This window comes from Sinohyriopsis cumingii, chromosome 7, assembly GCF_028554795.1.
Source record: "Sinohyriopsis cumingii isolate HCF-2022 chromosome 7, ASM2855479v2, whole genome shotgun sequence".
NCBI lineage: Eukaryota > Metazoa > Mollusca > Bivalvia > Unionida > Unionidae > Sinohyriopsis > Sinohyriopsis cumingii.
This window is the reverse complement of record NC_142967.1, coordinates 38902936-38918233: the sequence shown is the minus strand read 5'-3', so window position 1 is coordinate 38918233 and position 15298 is coordinate 38902936. Positions and strand designations below refer to the sequence as shown.

The following is a 15298-nucleotide window of genomic DNA, read 5'->3' as shown; positions in this document are numbered from 1 at the left end:
GCAAGATAGCAGGCATATATCCCTAACATAAATGTGATTATGTAAGTATTCCTGGAGAAACACAGTTTACTTAAAAACTTCATGTATCCATCATATGCTGAAAAATGAAATTAAACCCACAGCAAGAACATATTACAGTTATCATCTAAGCATGTGCATATCACCAAATGATAAAATCTCTGTGCGCCTGTGATAATATTGTATAATACTGTAAAATATTTGTGTTTATTGTCAGGCTTGGTTCAGAATAACAAGGTTTTTTCTAAATTCAGTAGAGAATTCTGTTTTATGTGCATGATTTTGAGTTATGAAATATGAACACCTAGCACATGTTTTTGCCTGTGTAACAAACCTTATGCACTTTTAGCTCTACTGGTCATAGACCTAGACAGCTTATGAGGTGGGCTATTGTCTGTCCATTATTGGTCTGTCCATTTGTTCAAGTTTGTTATCACTATTGCTGTTTGTATGATTGCCATCAAACTTTGTACACACATTCATCTCAAGGCCTATCGGTCCTATATAAAATTGATACTTCTCAGGTATACAAAATGGCCACCACAACAGCCATCTTGAAAATCTTGCTGTTGTTACTCTTCCTAATGGATGGATATATCAACACCAAAAGACATCATGTGATATCTAGTTGGTCCCTAATAAAAATGGTCCTAATGTGATGGTGACTATGGCAGCCATCTTGACAATCTTAATGCTACTCTTGAATGGAAAGTATTAATGCCGTGGGGTTTTCATCAGAAAACTTGTTATGATGTCTGCTTAATACTGCTATATTCACCATGGTGGCCTTCTTGAAAACCTTAAAGCTTCTTCTGAATAAATGGTCATATCAACATGGAGGTTTCATCAAAAGACTTTGTATGATGTCTAGTTGGTCCTACATGAAAATGGCAATTTAGTGTCCACTAAATCAACCGTAGAAGTCATTTTGAAACTCTTGTTATTGATCCTCCTCCTGAATGGGGTTTTCACCAGAAGACTTTTAGTTTGTCCTGAATGAAAATGGTTCTGCTCCGAAATCTCATAAGGCCACCACATTGCCCTTTTGAATGGATGGTCATATCAAATTGAGTTTTACTTAAAAGCCTTTGTATCATGTCTAGTTGGTCTTAAATCTGACATCCAATATGGCTACCATAGAAGCCATCTTGAAAATTTTATTGCTACTCCTTCAAAACAGAAAGTCATATCAACATGGATTTTTCACCAGAAAATTTATTATCATGTCTAGTTGATCTTTAGTAAAAACAATGACACAAATCTGATATCAAACATGGCCATCTTTAAAATATTATCACTACTTGATGGAAAATCATATCAACATTGGGTTTTCAGGAGGACACTTCTTATGATGTCTTTTTATTTCAAAATGACAGTAGCACCAATCTGATGAGCAGTATGGCAGCCATCATGAAAATGGAAAGTCATATTGACATGACTTATTGTAATACCTTGTTGATCCTGAATGAAAATAATTCGTAACTGACCTAGAAGTGGCAGGCATCATGAGCACATTAAAAATCTTGTCATTAATTCTCCTGAATAGATGGTCATATCAAAATGGAGTTTTCAGCTTGTCTTAAATGAAAATGGTGCCAATGTTTCATTCAATATACCTGCCAAAATGCTAGTGATAGTTTTAATACTTAGTAATTAAAACAAAGATTGGTCTGAATTCCTTTCAGACAGTGGAGCATCAGTCCCTTCTTAATAATATTTCTTATTTGTTTCTTTTCAAAAAGGGAAGAGCCAAGATGCTTTTCAGTGCAGGCTTCAAGACTTTGAGTTCCATAGCTAATGCTGACCCAGAATCTTTGGTGAAAGGAGTCGAATACATGCCCAGAAAAGTTGCGAGGCAGATTGTCACATCAGCCAAGGTAATTGCAAACAAGATATGGGAGTGTCTGATTAATTAGAATTTACAACACTGTTGCAACTGTTAATACAGCTTGAAAACCCATTAAATGTCAGTAGGCATCATATTAACCTATATTTTTCTTTGAAGACAGTCACCAGGCAATGCTCATTGAGCACTGTAAACTGGTCATCTGTCTAGTCTCCAGGTCTGTTGTTGTAGGGTTTAACGCCATTTTTCAGCACACGATAGGCTATACATGGCGGCCAGTATTAATGATGGAGGAAGAACCCGGGAAATCCCCGGAAAGAACCACCGACCCTCGAGAAGCTACTGGCTAGCTTTCTCACATATCCACATTGGCCGAATCCGAGACTCGAACCCATGCAGACAGAGGTGAGGTGGCAGTGATCCGTAACGGAGAGCGCTTTAGACCACTCGGCCACTCGGGCTCCAGGTCTTAACCGTTTGTCTAGGGAGAGGGATTGGGTCACTACCTCCCTTCAAATATGTTCTCCATTTACATTAGGAATATAAATCTGCTGTCTCGAATCTAGCCCTACTAAAAGATGAAAATGTCTTTTCTGTCTACGTCATATGCACAAAGAGCAGTAGCTCTTGCTCATTACTTCCCCTTGCCACCACTTGGTGTTGCCAGTTTTAAGCTTCACTTCAGTACAACAGTATCACACGAGACACCTCTTGTCAATCCAAGCTAAATTTATGTTAAATTCAAACCATCCATGTAGGATTTTGGATTTATTTGGTTGCGTATCCTAAATCTTAATTTCTTTTCAATTATAGAGGTCTCTATCCATTCTAACATGTCTACGGCTACATAGAGTTACAGTCATGGTGAATCTTAATGACACATGAGGTGGAGACTATGAAAATCACAATCTCAAGGTGTTCTTTTCATGACTGTTCCTTTCTAATAAGGCCAATGGCATAGACCTGAGTTACCTCAACAAATTCATTCTTCTGTCAAGGTTCAAGATCAAGAGGGTGATCTATTCAATTCTTCATTCAAAGTGATGAGTTTACCTTCAAGCTTTATTTAACAAATGACTACTTTCATGTTCCTGTTCACCCAGTGTTGCTAAAGTTCTTTACTTTGCTTACTGCAACAAAGTTTACCAGTCCCTCTGTTTGGTCTGAATATCAGCCCCTGGGTTTTTACCCAAAACATTATTGAATGAGTTGTTATCCTGTTCCAATCAACTTCCTCTACATTAACAAGGTCATATCTGGATGATCTCCCCAAAAAGACATGGTAAATTCTAATGACACATTTGTGGAGCCTACGTGTTGCCAGACTCAATACAACTAGTGACAAATGGGGACATGGGAAACTGCTTCTTCACATGAACATCGAAATGAAATTTATCATAAATGCCTTTCAGTTCTAGAAGGACTGACTCTGTGAGAAGTCAGACCTGATTATATCAGACAACTAAAAAGTAGTGATTTCCTCCTCAAACTGGGTGGAGCTGGGGGGCACTATCACCTGACCAATGTGTGCTGGTTTATCAGTTTCTTCATTGGTGCTGCCAAAATATGATCATCGTACAAGTCAGACACATCCCAGCACACTTGATGTCCAGGCCAACACTCTCCCTAAAAAGGGTCCATACAGAAAGGCCCCTTCATCGATCTGTTTTTCATTGGATTTGTATGTTTTGAGGACATCTGATGATCAGACTTTTTGCAGCATTGGTGAACTACTAATAGCCCAAGCTCTATTCCAATAAATTTGAGCCAGTACCCCAGAACTTGCTGAAGCTGTTATCATACAAAACCTGTTTTCTGATAGCTTTAGCTCCAGCAGACATGGTGAGTGAGCTACTAGCCCTTTCAGTTAACCTGATCTATCTTCATTTCTGATCTGATGATTCAGTGATCCTCATGAGACGGCCAGGCTTTGTAGCCAACAACCTGTTACATTTGTGGACAATCAGAGAGTCATCATAAGCTCCATCTCGCTGGTAGATGAGTCAAGAGCAGCAGCCAAGCAAGATCCTGTCCATGTCACAGAGATAAGTCAACCACAAATGAACTTTCTCCCTGCGAAGGTGGTAAAGCAGGATATTACCTCTCAAGTCTGGTCTTTGTGGCATAAGGAGGTTATGTGCTTGGTTTACTCTGATATCTCAGGCCTGGTCTTTGTGGCTTAAGGAGGTTATATGCTTGGTTTACTCTGATATCTCAAGCCTGGTCTTTGTGGTTTAAGGAGGTTATGTGCATGGTTTACTCTGATATCTCAGAAGGTCATAGTTACCTTATGAGAATTTCACTCATGAAATTAACGCAATCTCTGGGAACCTCATGGTTGAACACAGCATTTTTATCCAAAACATCATAGAAGCCGGCATGCAGATTCAACCGTCTTGAGTTTTTATCTCGGAGATTTATCCCTGCAGAGACACAAGCTGAATCTTGTGGGTCCTGTGGCCCAGAAAACCACCAGACCCAGTTAAACTTACACAGCCTCTTAGTTTCACTGGATTCACCAATGAATTTTTACAGCAAGATGATTTAAGTAAACATCTTCTTAGCAGGATACACTGTTATTTTAAGTAGGAGAGTGGATCTTCATTCGCATGGGGAATCCAATCTTTCTTCCCTAGAAAGATACCCATGGTATAGTAGGATGATCAGCATTTTGATAGATCCTCCTACTACTTGTTTTCCTAGCATTTATTTGATTGGGGAATGTATAGAAAGGAGAAAACAGATTTTTTTGTAAATTATGTTTCTTGGAGAATACTTACCTGATTATGTTTCTTAAAAAATCTCCCATCCACCCCATTATGCAAGTATCCTCATTGGTAGTTCATTAAGCTTAAAAAACAAGGGGATGTAATGGGTATTAGAGTTATTGACCATTTTCTACATAATATAGACTGAAAGATGTTTTTTAATTACCTATGACATTATAAGATTCTGTATCAGTTCTCCAGATAAGGTTATTTCTGAAGTTCTGCCCAGTCATTTTTAACATGGTCATTGCATAGTAAATTGTGAGGTTTTTGTGAAGTTAGTTAAATTCATGGTAAAAGTACACTTACATAATGACTATACTTAATAACATCTGTTAAGTTAACTGCAGAAGATTACTTTCAGATGACTCTAAAGTTACTGAGTAGTAACACCTGTATGTTTACCAAAGTTTAGATTTTTTAAATTTATTTCCTTTGAATTTGGCACTTAAATTGTAAAATATGTTAAACAACCTTGGTTTCCAAGGAAAAATAAACATCTTTGTAGTCATTTGAGCAATATAGTATTAAATTTGTAATTCACATGGGATCCTTCATGCTATAATAAGACTGTGACATGTAAAGAAATCAGTTTTCTGAAAAACATAATAGTTTTGCTACACTCTGAATGCAGAGTTTTGTTGGAGATTCATGACTGGCATAGAGAGAAGCACTAAGGGAATAACTTACTGTGTACATTATTTGGGGCAGAATGTGCTTATTTAGTCTCTCTCAACTACCCCCACCACTCTAGGGAAGGAGACATGTTGGTTTTGTGCTGTTTGTCTATCAAACTTTCTTACAATTAGAACAGATAGTAAACTATTGAGCCAAACGGGACCAATTATGATGCTAGATACATTGTTTGGGTCCTGGGACCTAAATAGTTCTGGAGACTGACCATATTTTACTCTGTTTTTAAAACACATTTTTAACAAATTTACCTCAGTTTAGTGGATAAAAATTTACATGCATGTTTATATTAATATGTAGATGTTTAGACCAGAGCAAGAAACTCAATGTCAGGCCCAGAATCAGACCTATGTAATGCATATTTGGCAGTCTAGAAGAGGAATCCAGTTTGGAAAAATATCAAACATCTGTGATTCTAGCTTTATTCTAATTTAAGTTACAGACCAAAAGTTACAGACCATCAGATATGTGAACTTAGAGCTTGTAGTTGAGCTTCTATCTGTATTTTATGACCATTATAAAAAAAATTAGTAAAAAAATTATATTTACTTTTCAACTTTTTGGACTTGGACATTTTTGTCAAAAATCTTGTAAGCATGATTACACAAAAATCACTTGAGATTGACAAATCAACTTCAGTAGGTTTATTAGTTTATGTTGATGATTTGCTTAGATATTCAGGTCAATTTAGCAGTTTTTTCAAATTGGTTTAATACTGACTTTGAATCTTTTTATAAAAACCTTGTAAGCATGAATAAGCAAAAACTGAATGAAATTTGCTTTTACCTGTTTGTATTATTATGAGCTTGTTCACTCACATAGCGCACTGCCTTATTCACAAACATACATCTGTTTACCATGTTCACTATAGCACACCGTCCTATTTACAAGCATACACCTTTCTACCTTGTTCACTGTAGCACACTGCATATTCACAAGCACACGCCTGTATACCTTGTTCACTAGAGCACACTGTATATTCACATAGAGCAGGGGTGCGCAACCCCCAGCCCATGGGCCGGATCTGGCCTGAGAACGTATTCTGTCAGGCCCTCAGGGCAAATTAAAACAACACAGAAATCTGGCCTGTGAGTAATAACTATATTAAAGAAATTAGTGTTTGCAGTCCTTGAGTGGTCTTAGAAAATGCAATCTGGCTTTTGGCCAAAAAAGGTTGTGCACCCCTGACATAGAGCTATCTTTTTCATTATAGCATATTGCCTTGTTCACAAACATACACCTCACTACCATTTCAACTATAGCACACTGCATATTCACAAACATACACCTGTCTACCTTGTACACTGTAGCACACTGCATATTCACATACACCTGTCTACCTTGTACACTGTAGCACACTGCATATTCAGCTACACTTGTCTACCTTGTACACTGTAGCACACTGCATATTCAGATACACTTGTCTACCTTGTACACTGTAGCACACTGCATATTCATATACACCTGTCTACCTTGTACACTGTAGCACACTGCATATTCAGATACACTTGTCTAACTTGTACACTGTAGCACACTGCACATTCATATACACTTGTCTACCTTGTACACTGTAGCACACTGCATATTCAGATACACTTGTCTGCCTTGTACACTGTAGCACACTGCATATTCATATACACCTGTCTACCTTGTACACTATAGCACACTACACTCACAAACATACACCTGTCTATCTTGTACACTGTAGCACATTGCATATTCACATACACCTGTCTACCTTGTACACTGTAGCACACTGCATATTCAGATACACTTATCTACCTTGTACATTGTAGCACACTGCATATTCAGATACACTTGTCTACCTTGTACACTGTAGCACACTGCATATTCATATACACCTGTCTACCTTGTACACTGTAGCACACTGCATATTCAGATACACTTGTCTACCTTGTACACTGTAGCACACCTCATATTCATATACACCTGTCTACCTTGTACACTATAGCACACTACACTCACAAACATACACCTGTCTATCTTGTACACTGTAGCACACTGCATATTCACATACACCTGTCTACCTTGTACACTGTAGCACACTGCATATTCAGATACACTTGTCTACCTTGTACACTGTAGCACACTGCATGTTCATATACACCTGTCTACCTTGTACACTATAGCACACTACACTCACATACACCTGTCTATCTTGTACACTGTAGCACACTGCTTAATCATATACACTTGTCTACCTTATACACTGTAGCACACTGTATATTCTCAAACATACACCTGTCTTCTTTGTACACTATAGCATACTACTTTGTTCACTTCATCTGTAAATGGAGTGGACTTAAATGGGATACAAAAAAGTAGTGCACTCCGTCTAAGGTCTTGTTGAGGTGCAGTCATATGTTGTTGTCTTAAAAAACAAATCTCTTCTGGAATTGTTGGTATTGGTATTGTACACATGCAGTTGGTTCCTTCTATTTGCCTTCACTTATTTTGTTACACTTGTCAAAGTCACCTTTGTTGATAGTTTGACTGTTTAATGCACACATTGTTAAGTCCCATCCCACAACTGCTACACTAGAGTACATCTGCACTCACAAATAAATTTGCTCCAACTGCAGTCTGCTTAGATCCAGATCTGCCATCACATAATGCACAGGCATACACCTCTCCCTCGATAACTTGCTCACAACGAGGTCCAAAAATATAGACTTCACTATCAGTGAGGGCATGACTTATCGAGGGACCTCCATATCAATATGAAATGATGTCATCCTCACTGGACAGAGAGAAAACAGAGATGGGGAGCAAACAGGTCTGTTTAATGGCTTAAAACTCATTTTAAAATCTCATTGGAATGGAAATAATTGCCAGTAAAGCGCTTTTTTAACGATATTTTTCCTTTTTATGTAAACATTGTCTTTATTTTCAAGATGGCCAACACTATTCCAACTAGTTTCAACAACCATATGCTCCCTACTTTGCTCTCTACTATCATGAAATGCAGCTCATGGAGCATACTAATCAGGGAACCAGACAAGATATTGATTCAAATTCACAATCAAACAAGATTCCTTTTATTTAATTTAAAAGAAAAAAACCTGAACATTCACTTCAAGAAGCAGCCACCATTGTCAGAGGTTAATTTTTTTTTTTATTGTTCTTTTAGCAAAATATTGATGTCATGATTTCATTGCATATGTTAGTGACACTTCTCGTTATTGAGGAATCTCCAGGCCAATTCAGTAATTACAAATTAACTAGAAACTCTGAAACTAACTTCTCATGAATAAAATGTCTCTGTGAAACAGAATTTTGTCTTCAAGTTATCCATTTTGCTTGGTTGTCTTGCTCTCTTTGATCACATTTGTGAATGAGTATGCTACTTTAAGGTTGTTGTTGTTGTAGGGTTTAACGCCATTTTTCAGCACACGATAGGCTATACATGGCGGCCAGTATTAATGGTGGAGGAAGAACCCGGGAAAACCCCGGAAAGAACCACTGACCCACGAGAAGCTACTGGCAGGCTTTCTCACATACCCACATTGGCTGAATCCGAGACTTGAACCCACGCAGACAGAGGTGAGATGGCAGTGATCTGTAACGGACAGCTCTTTAGGCTACTTTAAGGTAGTTTAATTATATTACATTCACCCCCCAAAAATTGTAATAGTGTTCGATTGATCACTTGAAATGAGTTGACCTTCACTCAACCCGGCCAACAGGCTTTTACACAGGTTGGATTTGCATGCCTTTAACTTTTCATTTATTCCACTTTTTTATTTGATACAGTAAAACCTGTCATGAGCGACCTCTGCTATGAGCGACCACCTGTCATTTCCGACCACAATTGTAATGCACAGATCGATTTTACTATATACACTTTCTGTTATGAACGACCACCTGCTGAACGCGACCAGCGACCGCGATTTCTTGGCAAAATATGCATTTTGACATGGCTATGAACGACCGCATCGCCAAAAAAACAAAACAGATTGACACCACGGACCTTAACTTAATCCTTTGTAAACACTAGAGCTCGGGATAAATGTAGTATGCAAACAAAGTGCACATTAAATAACACTATAGTTGAACAACCATATATCGAGATAAACACTTACAACCATCATTTAATCCTTTGTAACAAAGACTGCATACATAGTAAAGATTGCTCTAATAAAGTATTTAAAAAGAATTTGTCTTGCTACAGTACCAGTTTTGTGAAATTTACAACTCCAGCATATGGTGTCATTTGTAAAACTGCAGTAAACCAGACTAAAGTACATGTCACTAACCGCCATTGTAGTGCCGAAGTCATGTGAATAGCCAGTAAGAGTAACATCAAAGGGAGTAATGATGGATATACGCAGTCAATTTAGAGGTTTGTATTTTTTCTTTATCTTTATGAAAACTCACAAAACGCCGGTAGTCCTTATGTCCCAGTGAGAAATCGTTTGAAAGGGCTTCAGTGTACGTTTGAGTACATCGTTTGTCTTTCCAGTTAATCCATAATGCCTGGAGGGTGAATGAGCTCATTGTCTTTAATACTAGTAAGTGAGAATCATTTCTGGATTTTTTGTAAATTATTTTTTTATTTCTTTTGTTAGTGTTTCACCAAGCCACCATCTGTTTACCTGGGTGCAGATGGTTGCAACCTTTGTTTGTCGAGCTATAACGCTGTTGATTTAAACTTCATCTCAGAGTTTCTTGATGAGTCAATTATGTCTTTTGGTTTCATTCATTGGTACATAATATATATTTATTCCACATTTCCCCAAAACCTGATCAAAACCAATAGTCTTTATAACATCAACACTAATAACAATGGCAGAACCTCCGCTGAAAAAAAGAAAATTTTTAACACTGGAAGAAAGGATTAATGTCATTGAAAGAAATGAAAAAGGGGAGACCGCTCGCAAAATAGCAGTCAGCTTAAGCGTCGGTAAAACGCAAGTTCAAAATGTAATCAAAGACAAGGAGTCCATTAGAAGCAAATAGCAGAAAGGTGCACAAGCACAGAGGAAATATGCCATGGCACGACGGACAGTTTACGGAGATCTGAACGAGCGAGTATGGGAGTGGTTTTGTGTTGCAAGGAGTAAAAACATACAGTAAGTGGAAAGTTGATTCAGAAAAAGGCAATAATTGAGATACATGTTCAGACCAAACAGCTGAGTAAAACATGTCAACAAAGAAGTATAATGGATTTCTTAAAAAACAAGTGAATAAGTGTATAGAATAATATATATACATCATATCTAACTGTTCATTTTTTGTACATATTAATGTTATGCTGAAATATAAATTTTATTCTCGTTGTTTGATAGATGTATATCTTTATTATATAAAGATATTTTGAGAGGAATGCATGCAATATTTAACAAGATTTATGAATAAAGGATATGATACATGTACAGTGAGTATGGGTATTATTTATTTTTCAACAATGCTAACTATTGACCCTGAAACCAGTCCATTTTCACACACCTCTTATGAGAGACCACCTGTCTTGAGAGACCACTTTTGGTTGGCAGAAGGGGCAGTCTCTCATAACAGGTTTTACTGTACAAAGACGAATTAACATGGTAGTACAAGGAGTTCAGCTTTTAATTCCATGCAATAATATGACAAATACTTACACAAATTAGGCATCAAAATACCATTGGGACTTAATTAGGTCCTCACCGAAATGCTTGCAGACATAGCTGTTACAGTAAATTGATATATTTCATGTTTAAAACAACAGGGCATATTGTATTTATGATAATTACTGAACTAACAGGTATAACTAAAACATGCATTTCACTTGATAAAAAAAACTTATTTAATTGGTATATATTTATTAATATGCTGCCTCAAGTAGGCATTAGTGACATTTTCATTGATCAGATTTCTTTTGCATACTGTTGTTTGGAAAACAATTTTAACAAAATACATGATTTATTAAAAGTTGATAATTTCATAATGTTTATTCAAATTTCCAGGTCATATTAACCGTTTTTGACGATAACTCAAGCAATATATTAAGATTTCAAAAACCACTTTTGATCACGATTTCCTTCATGTTTAACAAATAGGGGTCAGATTTTTGGTACTTTATAGCTACAAAAATGGGATCCACAACTGACTCACATTATAAGCAGGTTTGCGAGTTATCAGGGCATGAGTTATTGAGGGAGTGGTTTATTGGAATCGATCTAGTTTTTTAAGAGTACTCAGTAGAACAAAACAAAATAGACCCTGATCTGCTGGCATATTTTGCATTGGCAGGTTAGAGTGTATGTTGCTTGCATTTGGATCTGACTTGTACATGAATATGTATGGTAAATCATGTGGACCTTACTTGTACATGAATATGCATGGTAAATCATGTGGACCTGACTTGTGCATGAATATGTATGGTAAATCATGTGGACCTGACTTGTACATGAATATGTATGGTAAATCATGTGGACATGACTTGTACATGAATATGTATGGTAAATCATGTGGACCTTACTTGTACATGAATATGTATGGTAAATCATGTGGAACTTACTTGTATATGAATATGTATGGTAAATCATGTGGACCTGACTTGTATTTGAATAGGTATGGTAAATCATGTGGACCTTACTTGTACATGAATAAGTATGGTAAATCATGTGGACCTTACTTGTATATGAATATGTATGGTAAATCATGTGGACATGACTTGTACATGAAAATGTATGGTAAATCATGTGGACATGACTTGTACATGAATATGTATGGTAAATCATGTGGACCTGACTTGTATTTGAATAGGTATGGTAAATCATGTGGACCTTACTCATACATGAATAAGTATGGTAAATCATGTGGACCTTACTTGTATATGAATATGTATGGTAAATCATGTGGACCTTACTTGTACATGAATAAGTATGGTAAATCATGTGGACCTTACTTGTATATGAATATGTATGGTAAATCATGTGGACCTTACTTGTACATGAATAGGTATGGCAAATCATGTGGACCTTACTTGTACATGAATAAGTATGGTAAATCATGTGGACCTTACTTGTATATGAATATGTATGGTAAATCATGTGGTCTGTTGTGTGCATTTTTATTCTGCATGTCCTTCCCACCAATGATACACAACTTAGTTAAATATATACCATATCAGCTGGCATTTAACTTTTAAGTCCCTTCCAGCAATATAACACTTGATCTGCCATATGTACTTGCTTCCAAGTCCACTCCTACTGCAGTCAGCATAGACCCTAATTAACTGTCACATAATGAACTGGCAAATTAGGGTCTATGTTGTTGGTTCTACTTATTAATCCTAATTACTCCTAATAAACTGAATATAACCAGATCTGCCAGTACATTATGTCAGATCTGGGTCTGTGCAGTTTGCATTTAGTCTCAACTTATAAGAGTATATACAGTAAGCATGATGGTTATACTGACAATTCTTATCTGTTATTGTGGATGACAATTTTAAATATGAGCACACTTGTAGAACTTAACACAATGGTGGTCAATACACTTTATTTACATCACATTGTAAATTAATACATTTATTTCATGCATACTGTTGCAAACAAAAATCTTACAGATCTCTGCTGACTCTTATTGCTCATTAGCATCACCACCAATATTTATTTTATTTTGGCAAATTTAAATTGACAGTGGCATGTATTGATTGGTCAACTTCATCTTTCAACAAATTTTCTCAATTCACACTAGATGCTGTTGATGTCCATGGTCATTTAAGTGTAGATAACAATGAATGTCCATGGTCATTTAAGTGTAGATAACAATGGATGTCCATGGTTATTTAAGTGTAGATAACAATGGATGTCCATGGTCATTTAAGTGTACATAACAATGGATATTTAGAGGAAACTACCAGTTACATATATTTGACAACGGGCCCAGGGTGGTCAGGTCATATAGGTGCTTGCTTTTACAGATCACTGACATTTCACCTGCATGAGTTTGAGGCTCAACTCAGCCATTGTGGGTATGTGAGAAAGCATGCCAGTAGCTACCTGTGGATTGGTGGGTCCTCCTAGATTTTTCCAGGGTTCTACCTCCACCAGATATATTGGCCTATCATGTGATGAATAATGGTGTTGAACCCACAAAACCATAACCGAAGCCAAACATATTTGACCACTGAGCCTTGTACTGCCTTCACAGGTGGAGTGCAAATATGTTAACAGCTGTGTATTCCTAGTCCAGAATCTACAATTTTTGATGATCTTATTGTCTTTGTCTTGTTATATATTTGTGAAAACAAAACAACTATGAATACCTTATCAGTTTGGGTATTTGATTGTAGTTAAACTCTTTGCTTTATTTACCCTCAGGCATTGATTCAAGAGAAAACAGAGGCCCTTATGGAAGAGGTAGAAAACCTTGTCACCATTCCTGATACCACCTGGAAGAAATCTGAAGTGAGTCCACATCAGATTGACACAGAGACTAATTCTGATGCTGTCAGTCCCCACCTGTCTCAGAGGTCCACACTAAGTTCTATCACCTTAGGAGAATAGGATTCACAAACATTATTATGAACTTTATATATTCCATTCCATCTGTGGATTACTCTTTGGCAGTGGCAGAATCCATCTTGTGATTTTGTCATACCAATTTGTGCACAGATTGATAAAGGTTATCAATATAATACCAGCATTTTGTATCCAAAATAATGCTATTTGGGTAAAATTTGTGATGTTGAAGTTATAGTAAGCATTAATTTTATGATTAAAACTGTCCCCATCCCTGGTGTGTTCAGAATGGATGAGTTAGCTCCCTTTGCTACCATGAATTGTTTCATAAAGGATATGTTAAGACTCTTATCAAATCTGATGGGTTCATTAGAAATATGAGACAACCAGGTGGTAGTTTAAAAATGCAAATACAATGGTGAAAGAACTTGATGTAAGTCGTTGTTTCAATTAAGTTTGGCTAATTTAACCCATGTTGACATTTTTTTATGAATGGAGCAGTGGTTAAAATTTTGCAATAAAATACCTGATTAATGCTAAAATCAGATATGTTTGTATTTTTCTCTGTTATTTTTTTAATGAAAATCAGCACCTTAAGTCATGATTTTTAAAATATTTTTATTGTTGCTGTTTTAGTTTTGTAAATTTGTTTTATGTGGGACATTTTTTTTAAGGTTAGAAAACATGCCTTCACTAGTTATGGTGGAAGAACTGGTATGCACGTTCTTTGATTCAACATATCTACCACAGGAGAAGAAAACTGAGCACAACTCTAGATATTTCAGGTCAAGTGAAAAACAATAGTGGATGATGAAACACCACTGAGAAAGAAAAAATGGACTTTGAATCACATTAAACAATATTTGGAAGGAGATGCCAGTATGTTTCCTACATTCAATCAAGTCATAGTTTTGGAGAACATTGCACATTTTGCAGGACCTGTGCAAGTGGAATGAATCTAGTCATATAGCTAGACACTTGAACTTGAAAATAAACATGCAGATCTTGGAAAGGCATCAAATTTGTGAAATACATAGATTTCATAATTAATTACATAGCTCAACAGTTTATCAGTCATTAAACTTGATCTTCTATCCCACTGAACCAGTATTTCTACATAATTTCCTGCACAAATACACCCATGACTTTACATTAAAAATAAAATGATTTTCAATTTTTTAAAATTATTGATAACAAAATGAATCCTATTAATTTCAGTACCACAAGTTAAATGGGTTTGTTTTTCAATACATCATATAATTTTTTCTGTTATGGAGAGTTCCTCTACAGCAAGGTGAAAATTGAAAACCATTTCTGCTTTTGAGGGGCTTGCCAACCATCCTCACTCCACCAATCGCCACCAAGGGTACTTGCCTCCCCCACCAAAGAAAACAGCCTTTGTTCCTTGTCCAGCCATGAGTGAAAGTTTTCCATATAGTAATGGAATTCAGTAGAGAAGTTGCATAAGACAGTTTTCTTCATTTCATATTAATCCACTGAGT

General features: G+C 36.5%; 1 protein-coding gene across 8 annotated transcripts in view; it reads left to right on the top strand.

Annotated features, from left to right (window-relative positions):
• The window catches only part of LOC149795054 (helicase POLQ-like), a 110751-nt gene that overhangs the window by 83652 nt on the left and 11801 nt on the right, over positions 1-15298 (top strand). For 6 of the 8 annotated variants that reach the window (XM_089964739.1, XM_089964741.1, XM_089964742.1 and 3 more), the window contains 2 exons: positions 1761-1895; positions 13656-14349. In XM_089964739.1, the coding sequence (XP_089820865.1) occupies positions 1761-1895; positions 13656-13841 (321 nt within the window). In that variant the 3' untranslated portion in view covers positions 13842-14349. Of the gene's footprint in view, positions 1-1760; positions 1896-13655; positions 14350-14470; positions 14901-15298 lie in introns of those variants that run through there. The other 2 variants (XM_089964743.1, XM_089964744.1) reach the window with 2 other exon arrangements.